We start from the raw sequence: 23,126 nt of genomic DNA, 5'->3' as shown, positions 1-23,126 counted from the left end.
AAAGAACGGATTTCTGGCATCTTGTTCTTTTAGAAAAAATGTCTTGTTTGAGGAGTCGTCACCTAGTATTATGGTCACTAAAAACCCTAACTGGTCAATAGAGATTCTATGGTTCGGGACTGGTTACGTAAAAGGGAAGATATTAGCACCTCTTAAACGTTCTGCCTAAGGCAAACTGTATTGCTGTTTTTGTCTTAAATTGCTAAATTTTACTTGTTTACGCTCTAGTGGTTTATTCGCAATATTCCTAACTCTAGCGTCAGTGAATATTCAACTACGGATAATTTCAACTCTGGCGTTGGTAACTATTACGTAACTATAAAATAAATTTAGATCAATATTTTTTATTCCTAACTCTAACGCTAATGAATAAACAAATAAACTAAATTAATTTTATTACGCGTTCACATATTTTTTTCTATATAGTTAAATAATAATAAAAAAAATTAAATCAGTGTTTTTATTCCCGACTCTGGCGTCATAGAATAAATCAATAAAATAAAATAAAAAATAAATAAAAAATTTTATTTTTCATACATGCACATATATTTTTTGCTAAATAAAATAAAATATAACGAATAAAAATAATATAAATTTAAACCAGTATTTTATTCCCGACTCTGGCGTTGGTGAATAAACTAGTAAATTTATATTATTTTTATTCATGCATACACATATTTTTTTATTTTTCTATTTTTTATTTTTTTATTTTTTATATTTATGTTTTTTGGGCTGGGCCCAGATCAGCCCACATGGGCTGGGCTAGACCCAGCCAGCCCAGCCCGGTCATTGGCCTAAGCCAGTGACCCGGCTGGGCCACATGAGGCACGCGTGATCCAAATCACGCGTGCCGGGCCTTTAGTTTTAAATCAAGACAGGCGGCGAAGATGAATTAATGAAACGCGGGGAAAAAAAAACAGAGCAGAAGACTTACCTGGTTCGTTTACAGGGAGTTTGCGCGAGATTGCTGAGGGCGACGTTTCTGCTTCGAGTTTCCTCTTACTTCCTTCTGCTTGTGTTCCCTGTTGTATTCCTTTCCTGTGTCTCTATTTCAGCTTGTTTTTCTTCGTCTTTATGCTCTGTTTTCAGAACACCGTCTCTCTCTCTCTCGGCCAGTTTTCTCTCTCGTTTTTCTTAAGTCAGAACTGGTGAGGGAAGCCTATTTCTGGTATGGGAGTTCTGGAGATGAACCTAAAAATTGTGTGCTTTGCTTGTGTTTCTCTTCTTTTCGGTTTCTTTCGTCTCTCTCTCTCTCTAACCAACCCCTGCTCTTCGGTGCTGCTCGGTTTATATAGGGCTCGGCGGGTTGATAACGGGCGGTAGGCTGAGGGTCGGCCACCATTAAGACGCCCATAACTGAAGCCAACTGACGACGATTACTGCTGCAATGTTTCTCCCTCCATTACTGCAGAAACGGTCACTGGCTTAAAGGAGAAGAAGATGAACAACGTCTTCAAAACGACACCGTTTGGAGATAAACAGTGGCCATTTTCACTTTGACCCGTAAAGTTTCGAAACTTTTATCATTAAGCCCCTGGTTTAAACCGTAATTTTCCCTGCATTTCGGCGCCTTTACAAGTTAGTCCTTGGACTTTAATCTGCTGCAATCGTGTCCCCAATTAACCCCAAACTTTGCTATTTCTTCAATTAAGTCCCTGATTTCATTAATTTAATTAAATCCAAAGTCCAATTAAGTCTAAACCTTATCAATTCTCCAATTAAACTCCTGATTGGATTAATTAAATTAATTTCAAGCTTAATTAAGTCTCAAAACTTATCAATTCTCCAATTAAACCCTTGATTGGATGAATTAAATTAATTTCAAGCTTAATTAAGTCTAAAAATTTATCAATTCTCCAATTAAACCCTTACTTGAATTAATTAAATTAATTTCAAGCTCAATCAAGTCTACAAATTTATCAATTCTCCAATTAAACCCTTAATTGGATTAATTAAATTAATTCCAAACTTAATTAGATTAATTTCAAAGTTTAATTAAACCCCAAAACTTCCAATCATTTTGCCCTTAACCCAAATTTTAATTCATTCTTCATTTATTTTATTTTACTTGTTTTTCCATCATTATTATTATTATTATTTCATCAAATTTTTTTATCCTTTTCAGTAAATAAAATAATAATAATTATTAAAATAAAATGGTCAAAAATTGAGTTATGACAAACTTAATGTCAAAGATGAAAACAAAAAACAACCTTAAAAAAAGAGGAAGAAAACCCGAGTCAGCTCAGGGTAATTTGATGAACCAACAACAGGTGATATGAGATCGGAATAAAAAAAAATTAAAAGGATGACTTGGTAAAAAAATCAAAGTTCAATAAAAAAAAGTAAAAGAAACCCCGAGCCAATTCGGGTTAACTTTACTAACCCACTCTCGGAATAACTAAAAAGTAAAAAAAGTGAAAAATGACAAAGCTCAATGGTAAATAACTTAATGTAAAATGTTGAAATTGAAAAAAATATCATAAAAAAATCAAGGAAAAGATATTCAAGTCAACCTGGATTAACTCAACTAACCAGCAACACGTGACATAAAATCAAAGGGAAAAAAATAAATTAGATCTCCAAAAGAAGGTCCGACAAAAAAGATCCAAGTTAAAATCTTAATATTTTTTTTATTTGTGATAATCTAATTATAGAATATTATTTTTATTTTTTTAAATTAAAAATTATCATAAAAAATTATATTATTAACTCAAACAAAAATATTTATATTATATTTACAATAAAACTCAAATTTATGACACTAACTAAATATTAAAATATTAAAAGAATAGTTTTAATATTTTATATTGCTAAAAAATGCTTGTATATAAAAGAAGAAAATGTATATTATTCATTTTTTTTCTTGAAAAACTGTAGAGGACCACCTCTAAGGTTTTTTTTCTTCTTTTATATAAAAGTATTGCATTTGAACAATAAATTTTTGTTTTCATTTTTCTGACTCTAGTTTTTTTTTTAACTAAAGTATTATTCTCTTTCTAAATAAACCCTTAGATACTAACTCCAAATCCAAACTTTTTTTCTTATTATATTTAGAAATCTGAAATCCTAAAATTATGATTAGTGGAAGGTATACCAAGTTTTGAATATTATTAATCTTTTGATGGAGAGGTCCACTGGGCCATAATAAGCGAAGATCCAGAGTTTGCACTTGTTAATTTATTATCAAGTCAAGATTCAAGAAATTAACCGTTGACATTTTATGATTCACTAGTGGTTGCCCAACAAAACCTTCCACCGCCTTGCTCCTACGCTACCCTGAATGGCTCTGCTAAACCATTGATTCTTGTCTGTGCTTCGTTTTCTCCCAGGATTTCTTTTTGTGATTCTTTAACTCTTCTGTAGAAAGTCTTTTCTGGTTAGGTTAGCTACCTTTTCTGTTCCTTTATTATAATGGAAACTTCCGTTAGAAAAAATCTCGTTAGTAACTTTTGATCTGTCGGAAAGTTATAAGTGGACGCATGTGTTTCAGGTGCTTTTTCTTTAGTTGACATTTAACAATACATTGTTGTCATCATTATTGTTAGAAGAACTAACTACGTGTACTCACAACGTCCAATTAATTTTTCCCTGCACATCTATATAAATTTACAAAAAATAAATAAATAATTTCAATTTAAAAAAAATAATTCGGCAGCACCTCCTCTATACAGGAACAACCCAAAATTTTTAATCGTACAAATAGATAGCATTCATGCCTCAAACCAAATGATTTTATTTTATTTTTACCAACAATTTTAAATAATTCAATTTTGTAGAAAATTCTTATTTTCTACGTAATAATATTTTTAATTCTAAATTGACAAGAATTTTTTATAATTAAATTTAATCCTATATATTAAATTGACATTGAACAACAAATTTGATGATGACAATTAAAATTTAACAAAACCAGAAACATTATTTCAATATAGACAAAAACAAAAATAAAAAAATGAAAAAATAATACAAAAACAAATATAGGTGTAAGGAATGAAAATTTTTTACCTTAATGACGTGCTTAATTTCAAAGTTGAATTATGTGTGTTATGAAAAAAATAAAAATACATTATTAATAAATTGAAGCAAAGAAGAAAAATAAAAAAAATACTTTAAAATATTCATCACATATACTTGTTTATTGTGTTGAGAAAAAAAAAAGCTTAATTTCTAGCCTTGATGATAATGCAACAGTAGAGAATTAAGGATTGGAGAAAAAACTACGATTTAGCCGTGAGAAAAAAATGTTTTTTAAAATGGAACACTATTAAATATTATTATTTTTAATTATGACAACTAAAATTAATTATCTCTATTTATCAACTTTATTTACCTATCATAAAATGAAATTAACCTGACAGTTTTTAGTTTGAAATTCAAAGTCCAAGACTTATGGCAAGGTTGAGCCGGGCTGAAAGAGCGCGTGTGGTTTAAGTCCAAAGGCGATGGAATCAACTTTTGTCCCATTGAAGAATAGTGGTTGACGAAGCCTATATAAGACGCTCTCATGCAGTAGAAAGAAACCACATCAAGAACATCTCTTTATGCACTGCTTTTGTTTAAGTCGTCTTCTTCAATATGGACGTCAGTATCATTTCAAGAGAGCTCATCAAACCCTCTTCGCCATCCATCCATCACCTCTTACCGTTCAAGCTGTCCCTTTTGGATCAGCTTTTACCCACAACTTATGTTCCGATGGTTTTCTTCTACCCAAGAAATAACAATCAAGATTTCAAAGGTTTACAAATCTCAATTCAACTAAAGAGATCACTGTCCCAAACACTATCCACCTTTTACCCTTTATCTGGGAGGGTGAGAAACAACTCTATTATAGACAACTACGAGAAGGGTGCTCCATTTGTTGAAACCAGAGTGAAGGGGAGTTTGTTCGATTTTCTTATACAACCTCAGCTAAATTCACTGAATAAATTTCTTCCATGCCAACCATTCGGCTATCAATCAGATCCAGAAGCAACACCTCAAGTAGCCATACAAGTTAACACATTTGATTGTGGTGGGACGGCACTCGGTCTCTGCTTTTCACACAAGATCATCGATGTAGCTACGGCGATTGCGTTCCTCGACAGCTGGGCAGCCAACACACGAGGTCATTACCTTGAGCAAATAAATCCTGCTCTTTTTGAGGCGTCATCCCGATTTCCTCCGCAAAATAAATTCTTAGTTCAATTTCCTTTGTGGGTGGCGGAAAACTATTTGTTCAAAGAAGGAAATGTCACCAAGAGATTCGTTTTTGATGCCGATGCCATTGCCACTCTAAGGGCTAAGGCTAAAAGCAAACGCGTGCCGAATCCATCTCGCACTGAAACACTGACTGCCTTTATTTGGAAATCCTGCACGGAAGCTTGTAGGTCGTTATGCGCTCTGCCAAGGCCGTCTGTCTCTCTACATGCAGTGAATATAAGACAAAGAACAAAACCTAGCTTTTCAAGATACTCTATTGGAAACCTATGGTGGCGTTCACTGACAGCCTGTGAGTTGGCTGATACCAAGATAGAGTTGAATGATTTGGTGAGCTTAACTAGAGAATCTTTCACTAATATAAACGATGATCTCCTCAACGATTTTCAGGGTGAGAACGGGCTTCAAGGCATAACTGAGTCCTTGCTGAAACAACTGGTGGGGATAGGCTCAAGAAACCCAGAAATATTTTTATTTTCTAGTTGGCTTAACTTTGATTTAAATGATGTCGATTTTGGATGGGGAAAACCTATATGGGTGGGTCTTACAGGAGAAGTTGGACGCCCTTCAGGGTGGGCGAATGCTACTTTCTTCAAACAGACTGGACGAAACAATGAAATTGAGGTGTGGATGACCTTAAATGAAAAAATAATGTCTGTGGTAGAGCGTAACCCTGAGTTCCTCCAATTCTCTACTCCAAATCCTAGTATTTTCATGCCTCATGTATCATCTTAATTAATATATAATTGTTTTTTGATATTTCTCCGACTGCGAGTGCTCTAAGCCTTATGTTTTCATGGATTTGATGTTATTTTTTTTTTCTGTTCTTTCTTTTGGGTGGTTCTGCTCTTCTTATGCTCTGCTCTTTTTTGTCATATTTTCTTGTGGTCACATATTCTATAAGGCTGCAGATAGGCCTTCTGTGGTCGCTGAAATTTTTAGCTTTCCAGGACAGTAGAGTTTTAGTTTCAGGTTTCTCATGATAAATAATGGATCGATCATGTGTGGGTTTGACTTGTTTGTCATTCCCATTTCTCTTCACGTGAATCGAACTTTTTGTTTTTTTTATCTCTAGGATCCAAAATAGTCAAAGACTATATAGATAGCATTGGCTACACGGCTAAAAATATATTCAAGTGACGATAATACGAGATAATTTTGATTAAATTAATTAAAATATAGATTGAGATGTAAGACTAAAAAAACCCATAAAAAAAATTATAAAGTTAAAGGTTTAATATCCTAAAATTAAAGATAAAAACAAAAAAACACTTTAAAAAATATAATGTTAAAAAAGAAAACCGGAGTTAGTAAAGGGTAACTTAATTAATCAACAACCCACGAAAATAATATCAAGATAAAAAAAATTCAAAATGATGATCTAGTAAAAAAACAAAAGTTCAATATGAAAAAAGTAGAAAAAAAAAACCTGATTTAATTCAGGCTAACTTTACCAATCCACTCTCAAAATATCTAAATGATAAGAAATGTGAAAAATAACAAAGCTTGGGGGCAAATAACTTAATGTAAAATGATGAAATTAAAAAAAAATATCATAAAAATATCAAGGGAAAAAAATTCGAATCAACCTGTATTAACTCGACTAACCTGCCACATGTGACATGAGATCGGAATAAAAAAAATTAAACCTCCAAAAGAAGGGCTTAACAAAAAAGGACCAAGTTAAAAAAAAAAAAACATTGTGAACAAAAATACAATGTGATCTAAGTTAGCTTGACCAACTCGCTCTCGAAATAATAAAACAGAATGAGAAGTGAAAAAAATGATAAAGCTCAAGGAAAAATAATTTAATGCAAAATGATAAAATTGAAAAAAAAATCATAAAAAATTGAGGAAAAAACTGAGTCAAATCGGGTTAACTCGACTAACTCGCCACTCACAACATGAAATCAGTATAAAAAATAGACTTCCAAAAGAAGAATCTAGCAAAAAAAATCAAAGTTAAATAAAAAAAAAAATTGAGTAAGAAAATGCAAGCTAACCCGGGTTAACTTGCTTAACCTGTACTTGGGATAACTCAATAGAAAGAAAAGTGAAAAAATCGCATAGCTCAAGAGCCAATAATTTAACACCAAAGTATGAAATTGTTAAAAAAAAAAAAATTTCATAAAAAAAACCGAAGGAAAAAAATCTGAGGCAATCATGATTAACTTGACTGACCTGTTACCCAGAATATGAGATCGTGAAAACTCAACGAAAACGAAAACGCAAAAAACAATGAAGCTAATGGCTTAATAATCAAATGTCAAATGATAGGTTTGAAAAATAAAATTAATTTTCAATAAAGGACTGCCTTGTTGGAAGACAATCACAAAAAATAACAAAATAAAATATCTAAGCGTAAAACAATTTAAAACTCAAACAATGAAGACCAAACATGGTATAAAAAATAAATGAAAATAATTAGGGGGCTAAATTGAAAAATAAAAAAACTAAGAAATGAATAAATTTTTTTTTTTGAAAGAATGAAGATCAAAACCCGATAAAAAAAAATTGAAATTAAATGTTGAGAGGCAAAATTAAAAAAAAAAGATAAAAAAAAAAAGAAAAGGATAAAATATAGCAATCAAAAGAATGAGGACTAAAAATAAATTAAAAAAATGCAATAAAATTAAAAGGGACAAAATAAATAAAAAAAAAAAACAAGAAAAGTATAAAGCACAGAAATAGAGCAATTAAAATTAGAGGGACCCAAATCAGATAAGAAAATCAAATTGAAAAAATACCCAGGGATAAAATTAAAATAAATTCAATCTTAAAAAACTATCAAAATCCAAATAAATAATAATTAAAAGGAGGATCAAAATCGATAAGATTACAAACCGGAGTATACAATTATTATTTTTTTGGAAGTTTAGGTGCTTCTTTCTAGGAAATAAGAGAGAAAAGAGAGAAGAAAGAAAAAATTCACCGCGACCCAACCGAACCTCCTCCGTGAATGCGCCACATTGATAGAAAGAGGATGACGTGCCGCTCTCTATTTTTTGCGACGAAAGCAAAACTTTCGCTACTATACGTTCCCTCACGTGCCACTTGAATGACATAGAGGCCATGCCAATTTTTTATATATAATATTTAAAAACTGTCAAGTTGTCCTTGACAAAAACCAAAAAATAACAACAAAACACCCTTACAAATAACATTTGTTTTTTTAAAATGGACGGTAAATTACACCATTTTTTAAAAAGGAAAAGTCGGAGAAACTCGTTTATGCATGTATATTTCTTTCTCTTCTAAGGACATGATCGTAACTTATATGCTCAATTTTTTAATAAAGATAAAAGAGCCCCTTACCAAAGATATTTTTTTCGCTTTTGAGGGAAAAACAATCATTACATTATAACAAAAAAAACATGTCTGGACTATTTTGTCCTTAATCAATTTTACAATGACAAATGTATCCCATGAAAAGTATATTTTTATTGCAAGCTTAATTAGTTTTTGGCAAGGAAAAAATTATATTTATATTGTTTCAATCCATATTGTTTTATGTCTGGGCAACAGTAAAAGACTGAACTCACTTAGGTTTTTTTTTAATGATAACAAAATTGTAAATTATTTGTTGTGTAGTGAATACACTTGTGTTGTGTCATAACTAGGGGTGTCATGGATATATTTGGGTCGGGTTTGAGTTAATTATATTCAATCTAACTTCTAATATCTTACAAATTATAATAAAGTCCACCGATTCATTTTTAGATATATCATGTCAGGCTAATTTTTGTGCTCACTAATTATCTTTGGTAGAGCTTAATTAGAACTAAAATTTAAGTTCAATAAATTATCCAAAAACATGTTATAAGTTATAAAAAATACTTTAGGCTTAATACATCAAATAACATAATTGACTAAAATGGAAGAATCAATTGCAAAAAAGGGGGGGGGGTGGGGGACAAGGGGAAATAAAGAGAATATTTATACCAAGAACTTTCTAGAATATATGGTTACATTGTTAGTAGGGCTGTATAAGGTATATGGGTTGGGTCAGGTTGGCTAAGTTTCAAAAATCTCAGCCTGTAATATCTATTTCTTAGATATTTTTAACTCAATCTTATTTGTAATATGTATATTATCTAACTTTGACAAGTTGAATTAAGCCAGATAAAACAAATATTACAAATTACTTGAAGTTGTTTCTTCTTTACCTTAGTTGTTTCTTGGTCCTTTTTTTTTATATAGAATCCTAAATAGTCTTGGAGGTGTTCTTGCACATAATGATTTCTAAGAATAATTGGTCAATTGATTGGAAAAAAAAATTTATCTGCCTTCAAATCCTTCAATAATTGCCCTCTATCATCAATTATTTTTGCACATAAATTATTGTTGTTCTAATTGGTGGATTAATTATTCCATAAAAAATGACTTGATAATATTTATAATTTTTTAAAAGAGTTTTTTAATAATATGCTCCAATAATCATAATGACCATGAAATGGTTTATTAAATAAAGTTTTTGAAAGCTATGATTTTTTTTTGGTTGGAATGGTTGTCGTTGTAAAGTGAGAATATTTTGCTGTGTTTGAAGCTGCTACTACTGATGTGTTTTGGAGGCTGATTACTGCCATGGAAGGTGGCAATTATTGTTGTATTTTGAAGGTTGATATACTGCCATAGAAGATGATTATTTGTGATAATCTAATTATAGAATATTATTTTTATTTTTTAAAATTAAAAATTATCATAAAAAATTATATTATTAACTCAAAAAAAATATTTATATTATATTTACAATAAAACTCAAATTTATGACACTAACTAAATATTAAAATATTAAAAGAATAATTTTAATTTTTTATATTGCTAAAAAATGCTTGTATATAAAAGAAGAAAATGTATATTATTCATTTTTTTCTTGAAAAACTGTAGAGGACCACCTCTAAGGTTTTTTTTCTTCTTTTATATAAAAATATTGCATTTGAACAATAAATTTTTGTTTTCATTTTTCTGACTCTAGTTTTTTTTTAAACTAAAGTATTATTCTCTTTCTAAATAAACCCTTAGATACTAACTCCAACTCCAAACTTTTTTTCTTATTATATTTAGAAATCTGAAATCCTAAAATTATGATTAGTGGAAGGTATACCAAGTTTTTAATATTATTAATCTTTTGATGGAGAGGTCCACTGGGCCATAATAGGCGAAGATCCAGAGTTTGCACTTGTTAATTTATTATCAAGTCAAGATTCAACAAATTAACCGTTGACATTTTGTGATTCACAAGTGGTTGCCCAACAAAACCTTCCACCGCCTTGCTTCTACGCTACCCTGAATGGCTCTGCTAAACCATTGATTCTCGTCTGTGCTTCGTTTTCTCCCAGGATTTCTTTTTGTGATTCTTTAACTCTTCCGTAGAAAGTCTTTTCTGGTTAGGTTAGCTACCTTTTCTGTCCCTTTATTATAATGGAAACTTCCGTTAGAAACAATCTCGTTAGTAACTTTTGATCTGTCAGAAAGTTATAAGTGGACGCATGTGTTTCAGGTGCTTTTTTTTGGTTGACATTTAATAATATATTGTTGTCATCATCATTGCTAGAAGAACTAATTACAATCTTGTACTCACAACGTGCAATTGATTTTTCCCTATACATCTATATAAGTTTACAAAAAATAAATAAACAATTTCAATTTAAAAAAAAAACAATTCGGCAGCACCTCCTCTATACAGAAACAACCCAAAATTTTTAATCGTACAAATAGATAGCATTCATGCCTCAAACCAAATGATTTTATTTTATTTCTACCAACAATTTTGAATAATTCAATTTTGTAGAAAATTCTTATTTTCTATGTAATAATATTTTTAATTCTAAAGTGTCAAGAATTTTTTGTAATTAAATTTAATCCTATATATTAAATTGACATTGAACAACAAATTTGATGATGACAATTAAAATTTAACAAAACCAGTTACATTATTTCAATATAGACAAAAACAAAAATAAAAAAATGAAAAAATAATACAAAAACAAATATAGGCGTAAGGAATGAAAATTTTTGACCTTAATGGCGTGTTTAATTTCGAAGTTGAATTATGTGTGTTATGAAAAAAAATAAAAATACATTATTAATAAATTGAAGCAAAGAAGAAAAATAAAAAAAAATACTTTAAAATATTCATCACATATACTTGTTTATTGTGTTGAGAAAAAAAAAAAAGCTTAATTTCTAGCCTGGATGATAATGCAACAGTAGAGAATTAAGGAAAGAATTGGAGAAAAAACTAAGATTTAGCCGTGAGAAAAAAATGTTTTTTAAAATGGAACACTATTAAATATTATTATTTTTAATTATGACAACTAAAATTAATTATCTCTATTTATCAACTTTATTTACCTATCATAAAATGAAATTAACCTGACAGTTTTTAGTTTGAAATTCAAAGTCCAAGACTTATGGCAAGGTTGAGCCGGGCTGAAGGAGCGCGTGTGGTTTAAGTCCAAAGGCGATGGAATCAACTTTTGTCCCATTGAAGAATAGTGGTTGACGAAGCCTATATAAGACGCTCTCATGCAGTAGAAAGAAACCACATCAAGAACATCTCTTTATGCACTGCTTTTGTTTAAGTCGTCTTCTTCAATATGGACGTCAGTATCATTTCAAGAGAGCTCATCAAACCCTCTTCGCCATCCATCCATCACCTCTTACCGTTCAAGCTGTCCCTTTTGGATCAGCTTTTACCCACAACTTATGTTCCGATGGTTTTCTTCTACCCAAGAAATAACAATCAAGATTTCAAAGGTTTACAAATCTCAATTCAACTAAAGAGATCACTGTCCCAAACACTATCCACCTTTTACCCTTTATCTGGGAGGGTGAGAAACAACTCTATTATAGACAACTACGAGAAGGGTGCTCCATTTGTTGAAACCAGAGTGAAGGGGAGTTTGTTCGATTTTCTTATACAACCTCAGCTAAATTCACTGAATAAATTTCTTCCATGCCAACCATTCGGCTATCAATCAGATCCAGAAGCAACACCTCAAGTAGCCATACAAGTTAACACATTTGATTGTGGTGGGACGGCACTCGGTCTCTGCTTTTCACACAAGATCATCGATGTAGCTACGGCGATTGCGTTCCTCGACAGCTGGGCAGCCAACACACGAGGTCATTACCTTGAGCAAATAAATCCTGCTCTTTTTGAGGCGTCATCCCGATTTCCTCCGCAAAATAAATTCTTAGTTCAATTTCCTTTGTGGGTGGCGGAAAACTATTTGTTCAAAGAAGGAAATGTCACCAAGAGATTCGTTTTTGATGCCGATGCCATTGCCACTCTAAGGGCTAAGGCTAAAAGCAAACGCGTGCCGAATCCATCTCGCACTGAAACACTGACTGCCTTTATTTGGAAATCCTGCACGGAAGCTTGTAGGTCGTTATGCGCTCTGCCAAGGCCGTCTGTCTCTCTACATGCAGTGAATATAAGACAAAGAACAAAACCTAGCTTTTCAAGATACTCTATTGGAAACCTATGGTGGCGTTCACTGACAGCCTGTGAGTTGGCTGATACCAAGATAGAGTTGAATGATTTGGTGAGCTTAACTAGAGAATCTTTCACTAATATAAACGATGATCTCCTCAAGGATTTTCAGGGTGAGAACGGGCTTCAAGGCATATCTGAGTCGTTGCTGAAACAACTGGTGGGTATAGGCTCGAGAAACCCAGAAATATTTTTATTTTCTAGTTGGCTTAACTTTGATTTAAATGATGTCGATTTTGGATGGGGAAAACCTATATGGGTGGGTCTTACAGGAGAAGTTGGACGCCCTTCAGGGTGGGCGAATGCTACTTTCTTCAAACAGACTGGACGAAACAATGAAATTGAGGTGTGGATGACCTTAAATGAAAAAATAATGTCTGTGGTAGAGCGTAACCCTGAGTTCCTCGAATTCTCTACTCCAAATCCTAGTATTTTCATGCCTCATGTATCACCTTAATTAATATATAATTGTTTTTTGATATTTCTCCGACTGCGAGTGCTCTAAGCCTTATGTTTTCATGGATTTGATGTTATTTTTTTCTCTTTTCTTTCTTTTGGGTGGTTCTGCTCTTCTTATGCTGTGTGCTTCTTGTTTTTGTTATACTCCGTTTCTTATTGGGGTGGCTAAAGAAGTCATCGCAGGCACAGCATCATCGAACAAGATTTTTATAGCAACTTTAATGCTACTATTTGAGTTTTATTATTCGTCCACCACCGCAATGTCAAGTCATATTTTCTTGTGGCCACATATTCTATAAGGCTGCAGATAGGCCTTCTGTGGTCGCTGAAATTTTTAGCTTTCCAGGACAGTAGAGTTTTAGTTTCAGGTTAATTTCTCATGATAAATAATGGATCGATCATGTGTGGGTTTGACTTGTTTGTCATTCCCATTTCTCTTCACGTGAATCGAACTTTTTGTTTTTTTTATCTCTAGGATCCAAAATAGTCAAAGACTATATAGATAGCATTGGCTACACGGCTAAAAATATATTCAAGTGACGATAATACGAGATAATTTTGATTAAATTAATTAAAATATAGATTGAGATGTAAGACTAAAAAAACCCATAAAAAAATTATAAAGTTAAAGGTTTAATAATCTAAAATTAAAGATAAAAACAAAAAAAACTTTAAAAAATATAATGTTAAAGAAGAAAACCTGAGTTATATAGTAAGTAACTTAATTAATCAACAACCCACGAAAATAATATCAAGATAAAAAAAAATTCAAAATGATGATCTAGTAAAAAAGCAAAAGTTCAATATGAAAAAAGTAGAAAAAAAAAAACCTGAGTTAATTCAGGCTAACTTTACCAATCCACTCTCAAAATATCTAAATGATAAGAAATGTGAAAAATAACAAAGCTTGTGGGCAAATACCTTAATGTAAAATGATGAAATTAAAAAAAAAGTATCATAAAAATATCAAGGGAAAAAAATTCAAATCAACCTGTATTAACTCGACTAACCTGCCACATGTGACATAAGATCGGAATAAAAAAAATTAGACCTCCAAAAGAAGGGCTTAACAAAAAAGGATCAAGTTAAAAAAAAAAAAACATTGTGAACAAAAATACAAGGTGATCTAAGTTAGCTTGACCAACTCGCTCTCGAAATAATAAAACAGAATGAGAAGTGAAAAAAATGATAAAGCTCAAGGGAAAATAATTTAATGCAAAATGATGAAATTGAAAAAAATTGAGGAAAAAATTGAGGAAAAAACTGAGTCAAATCGGGTTAACTCGACTAACTCGCCACTCACAACATGAAATCAGTATAAAAAAATAGACTTCCAAAAGAAGAACCTAGCAAAAAAAATCAAAGTTAAATAAAAAAAAAACATTGAGTAAGAAAATGCAAGTTAACCCGGGTTAACTTGCTTAACTTGTACTTGGGATAACCCAATAGAAAGAAAAGTAAAAAAATCGCATAGCTCAAGAGCCAATAATTTAACACCAAAGTATGAAATTGTTAAAAAAAAAAATTTCATAAAAAAAACCGAAGGAAAAAAATCTGAGGCAATCATGATTAACTTGACTGACCTGTTACCCAGAATATGAGATCGTGAAAACTCAACGAAAACGAAAACGCAAAAAACAATGAAGTTAATGGCTTAATAATCAAATGTCAAATGATAGGTTTGAAAAATGAAATTAATTTTCAATAAAGGACTGCCTTGTTGGAAGGCAATCACAAAAAATAACAAAATAAAATATATAAGCGTAAAACAATTTAAAACTCAAACAATGAAGACCAAACATGGTATAAAAAATAAATGAAAATAATTAGGGGGCTAAATTGAAAAATAAAAAAAACTAAGAAATGAATAAATTTTTTTTTTGAAAGAATGAAGATCAAAACCCGATAAAAAAACAATTGAAATTAAATGTTGAGAGACAAAATTGAAAAAAAAAGATACAAGAAAAGGATAAAATATAGCAATCAAAAGAATGAAGACTAAAAATGAATTTAAAAAAATGTAATAAAATTAAAAGGGACAAAATTAAAAAAAAAAAAAACAAGAAAAGTATAAAGCACAGAAATAGAGCAATTAAAATTAGAGGGACCCAAATCGGATAAGAAAATCAAATTGAAAAAATACCCAGGGATAAAATTAAAATAAATTCAATCTTAAAAAACTATCAAAAGCCAAATAAATAATAATTAAAAGGAGGATCAAAATCGATAAGATTACAAACCGGAGTATACAATTGTTTTTTTTTTGGAAGTTTAGGTGCTTCTTTCCAGGAAATAAGAGAGAAAAGAGAGAAGAAAGAAAAAAATTCACCGCGACCCAACCGAACCTCCTCCGTGAATGCGCCACATTGACAGAAAGAGGATGACGTGCCGCTCCCTATTTTTTGCGATGAAAGCAAAACTTTCGCTACTATACGTTCCCTCACGTGCCACTTGAAAGACATAGAGGCCATGCCAATTTTTTATATATAATATTTAAAAACTGTCAAGTTGTCCTTGACAAAAACCAAAAAATAACAACAAAACACCCTTACAAATAACATTTGTTTTTTTTAAAATGGACGGTAAATTACATCATTTTTTAAAAAGGAAAAGTCGGAGAAACTCGTTTATGCATGTATATTTCTTTCTCTTCTAAAGACATGATCATAACTTATATGCTCAATTTTTTAAAAAAGATAAAAGAGCCCCTTACCAAAGATATTTTTTTTGCTTTCGAGGGAAAAACAATCATTACATTATAACAAAAAAAACATGTCTGGACTATTTTGTCCTTAATCAATTTTACAATGACAAATGTATCCCATGAAAAGTATATTTTTATTGCAAGCTTAATTAGTTTTTGGCAAGGAAAAAATTATATTTACATTGTTTCAATCCATATTGTTTTATGTCTGGGCCACAGTAAAAGACTGAGCTCACTTAGGTTTTTTTTTAATGATGACAAAATTGTAAATTATTTGTTGTGTAGTGAATACACCTGTGCTATGTCATAACTAGGGGTGTCATGGATATATTTGGGTCGGGTTTGAGTTAATTATATTCAATCTAACTTCTAATATCTTACAAATTATAATAAAGTCCACCGATTCATTTTTAGATATATCATGTCAGGCTAATTTTTGTGCTCGCTAATTTTCTTTGGTAAAACATGTTATAAGTTATAAAAAATACTTTAGGCTTAATACATCAAATAACATAATTGACTAAAATGGAAGAATCAATTGCAAAAAAAGGGGGGGGGGGGAAAGGGGAAATAAAAAGAATATTTATACCAAGAACTTTCTAGAATATATGGTTACATTGTCAATAGGGCTGTATAAGGTATATGGGTTGGGTCGGGTTGACTAAGTTTCAAAAATCTCAGCCTGTAATATCTATTTCTTAGATATTTTTAACTCAATCTTATCTGTAATATGTATATTATCTAACTTTGACAAGTTGAATTAACCCAGATAAAGCAAATATTACAAATTACTTGAAGTTGTTTCTTCTTTACCTTAGTTGTTTCTTGGTACTTTTTTTTTTATATAGAATCCTAAATAGTCTTGGAGGTGTTCTTGCACATAATGATTTCTAAGAATAATTGGTCAATTGATTGGAAAAAAAAATTTATCTGCCTTCAAATCCTTCAATAATTGCCCTCTATCATCAATTATTTTTGCACATAAATTATTGTTGTTCTAATTGGTGGATTAATTATTCCATAAAAAATGATTTGATAATATTTATAATTTTTTAAAAGAGTTTTTTAATAATATGCTCCAATAATCATAATGACCATGAAATAGTTTATTAAATAAAGTTTTTGAAAGCTATGATTTTTTTTTGTTGAATGGTTGTCATTGTAAAGTGAGAATATTTTGCTGTGTTTGAAGCTGCTACTACTGATGTGTTTTGGACGCTGATTACTGCCATGGAAGGTGGCAATTATTGTTGTATTTTGAAGGTTGATATACTGCCATAGAAGATGATTATTTGTGATAATCTAATTATAGAATATTATTTTTATTTTTTAAAATTAAAAATTATCATAAAAAATTATATTATTAACTCAAAAAAATATTTATATTATATTTACAATAAAACTCAAATTTATGACACTAACTAACTATAAAAATATTAAAAGAATAGTTTTAATTTTTTATATTGCTAAAAAATGCTTGTATATAAAAGAAAAAAAATGTATATTATTCATTTTTTTCTTGAAAAACTGCAGAGGACCTCTAAGTTTTTTTTTTCTTCCATACTCATTATAAATTTGAAAAATTAGTTTCAGTTTTTTATATATAAAAATATTGCATTTGAACAATAATTTTTTTTTCATTTTTCTAACTAGTTTTTTTTTAAACTAAAGTATTATTCTCTTTCTAAATAAACCCTTAGATACTAACTCCAACTCCAAACTTTTTTTTCTTATTATATTTAGAATTCTGAAATCCTAAAATTATGATTATTAATCTTTTCCAAGTTTTGAATATTATTAATCTTTTGATGGAGAGGTCCACTGGGCCATAATAAGCGAAGATCCAGAGTTTGCACTTGTTAATTTATTATCAAGTCAAGATTCAAGAAATTAGCCGTTGACATTTTATGATTCACAAGTGGTTGCCTAACAAAACCTTCCATCGCCTTTCTCCTACGCTACCCTGAATGGCTCTGCCAAACCATTGATTCTCGTCTGTGCTTCGTTTTCTCCCAGGATTTCTTTTTGTGATTCTTTAACTCTTCCGTAGAAAGTCTTTTCTGGTCAGGTTAGCTACCTTTTCTGTTCCTTTATTATAATGCTTTGTCATTCAATTCATACAGGTTCGTTTTACTTGTAGTGGTAAAAGATTTTTGTTCTGGATTTGATTAGTTGATGATTTAAAACACATTATCCCCATGTATTTATTTACGACAAGTCTACTATCCCAGTTTTTTTTTAACTTTCATTTGCCAGTTAAAGAATATCATTGAGCCAAAATCGTGCAATTCATATATATATCTCAACTTATAAAAATTGATAAACAAAATTCTAAAATTAATTAGTTTGGAGAAGATTTAAGTTAAGAATTTGACAAATTATGTGGTCTTAGCTAGATTGCTGGTTTTTTAAAAGTATTTTCTTTCTGTTATCAATTACTGTAATCATTTTTGTGGATGCAGGGCCTAAGAAAAAGAAAATGGTTGATGGATTTTGGAATTATGTTGAGAAGAAAAATAATGGTTTCGCCTGTAAGTTTTGTGAGTTTGAATTTGCAGCGCGCACTTCAGTTACTAGGATTAAATCACATTTATCAGGAATTAAAGGGCTTGGCGTTAGCATATGTAATCGAGTGCCTGATGATGTTAAAGAGGCAGCCTGTCTAGCAATTCAAGGTGGCAAGAAAAGACGTAAACCCATGTCAAGTTCAAGTAATGATGTGCTAGTTCCAAATCCAGAGAGAGATGTAGAAATGACACCAATGGCTGCTCAGAGATTACATCAACTGGTGGAAGGTGGAAATCTTTCAGGTATAGAAATAGGAAATTGGGTAGACAGTATGATTGGAGGAGAGATTGTGATTATCGATCAAGGTAGAGCTCCTGAAGTGAGTGAAGCACATCCAGCTAAAGGAAAAGCATTTCAGACAACAGAGCTAGTGGGTCGTGCTTTTGAAAGAAATGTAAGTGAGATCTGGTCGTGGTTAATGAAGGATGATGTCTTAAGTATTGGTATTTACGGGATAGGCGGTGTTGGCAAAACGTCATTGTTGAGACATATCAATGATCAGCTTCTACAAAGACCAAGCTCTTTCCAGAATGTTTTTTGGATTACTGTAACGCAAGATTTCAGCATTTATAAATTGCAGAATCTCATCGCCAAAGCTGTTGATTTAGATCTTTCAAATGAAGAGGATGAGAAGAAAAGAGCTGTGAATTTGTCAAATGGATTGATTGCGAAAAAGAAATTTGTTCTCATTCTAGATGATTTGTGGAATCATTTTTCTCCAGAGAAGGTGGGCGTACCTGTTGGAGTCGATGGATGCAAGTTGATTCTGACTAGTAGATCATTAAGAGTTTGTAGACAGATGTGCTGCCAGGAGAAAATAAAAGTGGAGCCACTTAGCGAGGATGAAGCTTGGACTTTGTTTATGGAGAAACTTGGTCTTAATGTTGAACTTCCTTCAGAAGTTATAGAGATTGCAAAATCTGTTGCAAAGGAATGTACTGGTTTTCCACTTTGGATAATAACAATGGCAGGAAGCATGAGGCAAGTGGATGATATAGGTCAGTGGAGGAATGCAATGGAGAAATTAAAAGCTTCAAAAATTGGGAAGGGTGACATGGAGGCTGATATATTCAAGATAATAGAGTTCAGTTATATGAACTTGAACGATTCAGCTTTGCAACAAGCTTTCTTATACTGTGCATTGTTTCCTGTAGATTCCGGAATCAGTAGAGAGGACTTAGTAGAGTATATGATCGTTGAGGGAATCGTAGCAAAAAGGAAGAGCAGACAAGCAGAATCTGATAAGGGCCATGCCATGCTTAATAAACTTGAAAATGCCTGCTTAATAGAAAGTTGTACACGGGAAGGTTATAGATGCGTCCGAATGAATACCTTGGTTAGGGATATGGCCATCAAAATACAGAAAGTGAGCTCTCAAGCCATGGTTGAATCTGGTGCACAGTTAGAGAAATTACCGGACATAGAGAAATGGACAGAGGATCTAGTGCGAGTTTCCTTAATGAAAAATTACATAACTGAAATTCCTGCTAGCTATTCACCAAGATGTCCCAATCTTTCTACTTTATTGTTATCTCAAAATTACATGCTGCGGTCGATTGAAGGTTCTTTTTTCACACAATTGAATGGACTCGCAGTTCTTGATCTTTCAAATACAGGTATTAAAAGTTTGCCAGGCTCCATATCTAATCTGGTGTGCCTCACTACATTATTACTCAGGAGGTGTCAACAGCTGAGGCAAGTACCAACATTAGCAAAGCTTACAGCATTGAAGAAGTTGGACCTGGTTCACACACAACTTGAAGAATTGCCTGAAGGCATGAAATTGTTGTCCAATCTTAGGTATCTTGACCTCAGTCATACTAGACTAAAACAGTTGTCTGCTGGGATATTACCTAAACTCTGCCGTCTGCAAGTTCTCAAAGTTCTCTTGTCATCGGAAACTCAGGTGACACTTAAAGGAGAGGAAGTAGCATGCTTGAAGAGGTTGGAAGCTTTGGAATGCAATTTTTGTGATCTCATTGAATTTAGCAAGTATGTCAAGTCTTGGGAAGATACACAGCCACCGAGAGCTTACTATTTTATAGTAGGACCTGCGGTTCCTTCTCTCTCTGGAATACACAAGACGGAGTTAAATAATACAGTTCGGTTGTGTAACTGTAGTATCAACATAGAAGCAGATTTGGTGACACTTCCAAAAACCATTCAAGCCCTGGAAATTGTGCAATGCCACGACATGACGAGCTTATGTGCTGTTTCTTCAATGAAACATGCAATAAAACTAAAATCCTTGGTAATTTGGGATTGTAATGGAATAGAGTGCTTGCTTTCGTTGTCCAGTATCTCCGCCGATACACTCCAAAGCCTTGAGACTCTATGTCTTAGCAGTTTGAAAAACTTGTGTGGCCTCTTTAGCAGACAAAGAGCTCCTCCACCACTATTTCCATCCAACGGTACCTTTTCCAGTCTCAAAACATGTAAGATATTCGGGTGTCCAAGTATGAAGGAGCTGTTCCCTGCTGGCGTGCTGCCAAACCTACAAAACCTGGAAGTGATTGAAGTCGTAAATTGCAACAAAATGGAGACGATAATAGCAGGAGGAGGAGGAAGAATCATGAGTGAAGAAAGCAATTTTAGTTTAAGCAACACTTCTGCTGTTAGCAGCACTGACATCAGTCTCCCAAAGTTGAAGCTTTTGACATTGATATGCTTACCAGAACTGCAAATCATTTGTAATGATGTAATGATCTGTAGTTCCCTTGAAGAAATCAATGCAGTTGACTGTCTGAAGCTAAAGACAATACCGATCTCGCTTCCCCTTCCTTGTCTTCAAAAAATCAAAGTCAAGGCATATCCAAAAAAATGGTGGGAATCAGTAGAATGGCGTTATTGAATACTAGTGAAGGAGGAAAGGTGTCCAAGCTGGCACAATTCACTCTGTTTTTCGCTCTGCCTCTCACTCTTGAGTCTAAATTGTTCAAGATTTTATTGTCATGTAAACAGTTATCTAATGGCATGCTAGGTTGCTGCCTGCCACCAACTTTCTATTTTGATCTTCCATGGTCTTTCTTTCAATCAAATATTCAAATACAGACTTGCAATTATCTGTAAACTTGTAGTAGCTCTCTGTTACAGCCTGTTGGAAACCAATTTATCAGAGTTTAATTGAGTTTCTTTTTTCGAAATCACTCTATCAAATTTAATGCCAAGTCAAGAAGTCTGTTTGAAGAACACTATGGAGCATGGTTATCAAATTTGGCTCAGCCTCACGAATCAATTCACTAACCTGCTGATTGTAACCTAGTCTAGTCAGGGTTTTATTTCGAACCATTTTGAAGGTTAACCCTATTAAATCTAGGGTTGATCCGGCTAAACCTAGATAAAATCTGATCAAAAAACATTCTCTGCTTTTTTCTCTCCTTCAAATTTACATGTCATCTAGTTCTTGAGAGTTCTTTTTTCCTCTTATATTGTTCAGCACTTCTTGCTTTATCGGGTCACAGTTCAGAACACATCCTCCTGGTTCTTTCTTATTGAAATTCTTACAAGTTTACCTTATAAACTTAGTTTATCATTTGTATTATATATATAATTAAGTCGTTGCATTTTATTTTAATAATAATTTTTGGTATACATAAACATATTAAAAATATCATAACAATAAAAAAAATTATTTAATATGACAATTAAAGTCTCGATCACAAGATCCAGGCTAAATAATTGAGACAAATCTAGATATAAGATAGGGTAGAAAAAGAAAAATCCAACTCAACACAAATGCATGGCCAATTCAAGGTGAATAGAATCCTGTATAAAAATATTTTATTATTATTTTTTATGTATGTTTGAAAGTGGAGCTTGAGCAATTTTCATTTTACATTTAGAATCTTTTATTAAATAAAAACAATATTTATTTCATAAAATATAATTAACAAATCTACTTTATTTATTCTTAAAAAAAAATTATTAATTAAAATTATTTAGTTGTTGTCCAAGTTGCCTATTTAAGATTGTAGTTGTAGTTGTTTTTTAAAGTGCTTTTTGTGTCGAAATGAATCAAAATGATAATTTTTTTATTTTTTAAAAATTATATTTTAGATTAATACATCAAAACGATTTAAAATATATATATATAAAATTTTAATTTTTTCAAAACATGGGTACAACCTCTGCATTTCCAAATGCTAAGTCTACTCGACAAAATATGGGTGAAGCTGCCAAGAGAGGAAAGGAAGATAAAGGAATTGAGAATTTTAGGTTGATGAAAAGGTTACATATATCTTTGACAAAAATAAATTTTCATGGATTGTCTAATTATATATAAATTAAGAGAGTGACTATTTTAGAATTTCGAGTTCTAATTTTTCATTTGTTTAATGTCCTAAAACAATAATGAAAAGAATGAGTATTTTGGATTTTCATTTTCATAATTTGTTTAAGAGAAATTATACTTTAGTCTTTATTTAATTTAGTAATATTCACTATGGCTTCTATGGTTTAAATTTTTGCAAAGTTGTCATCTAGTTTTTAAATAGTTTCAATGTGGTCCTTGATCGATAAATAGAAGTGTTTCAAGAAAAAAAGTTAAATAGCAAACGAAAAGAAAATGTTTTGAATTATTTTAGATTTTCTTTTTTAGTGTTAATTTTTTTTTATGAGATACTCTCTTAAAAAAGTCATATAATATTTTATATCTTCACTGACATGCGTCAAAAGAATCAATAACAAAACAAATTATCT

The 23,126-nt window shown here is 31.5% G+C and overlaps 4 protein-coding genes across 9 annotated transcripts in view; all 4 read left to right on the top strand.

Moving 5' to 3' along the window:
• LOC7462355 (stemmadenine O-acetyltransferase) overlaps window positions 1-5,958 on the top strand; it is a 38,752-nt gene extending 32,794 nt beyond the window's left edge. For 2 of the 5 annotated variants that reach the window (XM_052445547.1, XM_052445537.1), the window contains one exon: window positions 5,370-5,958. In XM_052445547.1, coding sequence (XP_052301507.1) covers window positions 5,370-5,934 — 565 coding nt within the window. In that variant the 3' untranslated portion in view covers window positions 5,935-5,958. Of the gene's footprint in view, window positions 1-4,790 lie in introns of all 5 variants that reach the window. The other 3 variants (XM_052445540.1, XM_052445541.1, XM_052445542.1) reach the window with 2 other exon arrangements.
• The window catches only part of LOC112323307 (probable disease resistance protein At1g15890), a 50,402-nt gene extending 28,831 nt beyond the window's left edge, over window positions 1-21,571 (top strand). The window contains exon 3 of the transcript XR_002976721.2: window positions 21,409-21,571. The gene's annotated coding sequence lies outside the window, so the exon portion shown is untranslated. The remainder of the gene's footprint in view (window positions 1-21,408) is intronic.
• On the top strand, window positions 10,476-21,498 carry LOC18103380 (probable disease resistance protein At4g27220). 2 transcript variants are annotated; one of them, XM_052445533.1, is made up of 2 exons: window positions 10,476-10,590; window positions 18,323-21,498. In XM_052445533.1, the coding sequence occupies exon 2, from the start codon at window positions 18,340-18,342 to the stop codon at window positions 21,277-21,279; it is 2,940 nt and encodes a 979-aa protein (XP_052301493.1). In that variant the 5' UTR covers window positions 10,476-10,590; window positions 18,323-18,339; the 3' UTR covers window positions 21,280-21,498. The 2 variants fall into 2 exon arrangements, with proteins under 2 accessions (XP_052301493.1, XP_024436642.2); XM_024580874.2 differs by lacking the exon at window positions 10,476-10,590 and adding an exon at window positions 17,729-17,928.
• LOC127904043 (stemmadenine O-acetyltransferase-like) lies at window positions 11,732-13,178 on the top strand. The gene has a single exon (XM_052445549.1). It carries the CDS (start codon window positions 11,799-11,801, stop codon window positions 13,152-13,154), a length of 1,356 nt encoding a protein of 451 aa, XP_052301509.1. The 5' UTR covers window positions 11,732-11,798; the 3' UTR covers window positions 13,155-13,178.
• Window positions 21,572-23,126: the final 1,555 nt, after the last annotated feature.

The sequence above is a fragment of the Populus trichocarpa genome, chromosome 11, assembly GCF_000002775.5.
Source record: "Populus trichocarpa isolate Nisqually-1 chromosome 11, P.trichocarpa_v4.1, whole genome shotgun sequence".
NCBI lineage: Eukaryota > Viridiplantae > Streptophyta > Magnoliopsida > Malpighiales > Salicaceae > Populus > Populus trichocarpa.
Note: the sequence above shows the minus strand (reverse complement) of the source record. Positions and strands in the feature narration are given on the sequence as shown.

Bases quoted from the DNA above. Each gene is read 5' to 3' on its own strand.
- LOC18103380 (XM_052445533.1), top strand. From the start codon at position 18,340: ATGGTTGATGGATTTTGGAATTATGTTGAGAAGAAAAATAATGGTTTC.
- LOC127904043 (XM_052445549.1), top strand. From the start codon at position 11,799: ATGGACGTCAGTATCATTTCAAGAGAGCTCATCAAACCCTCTTCGCCA.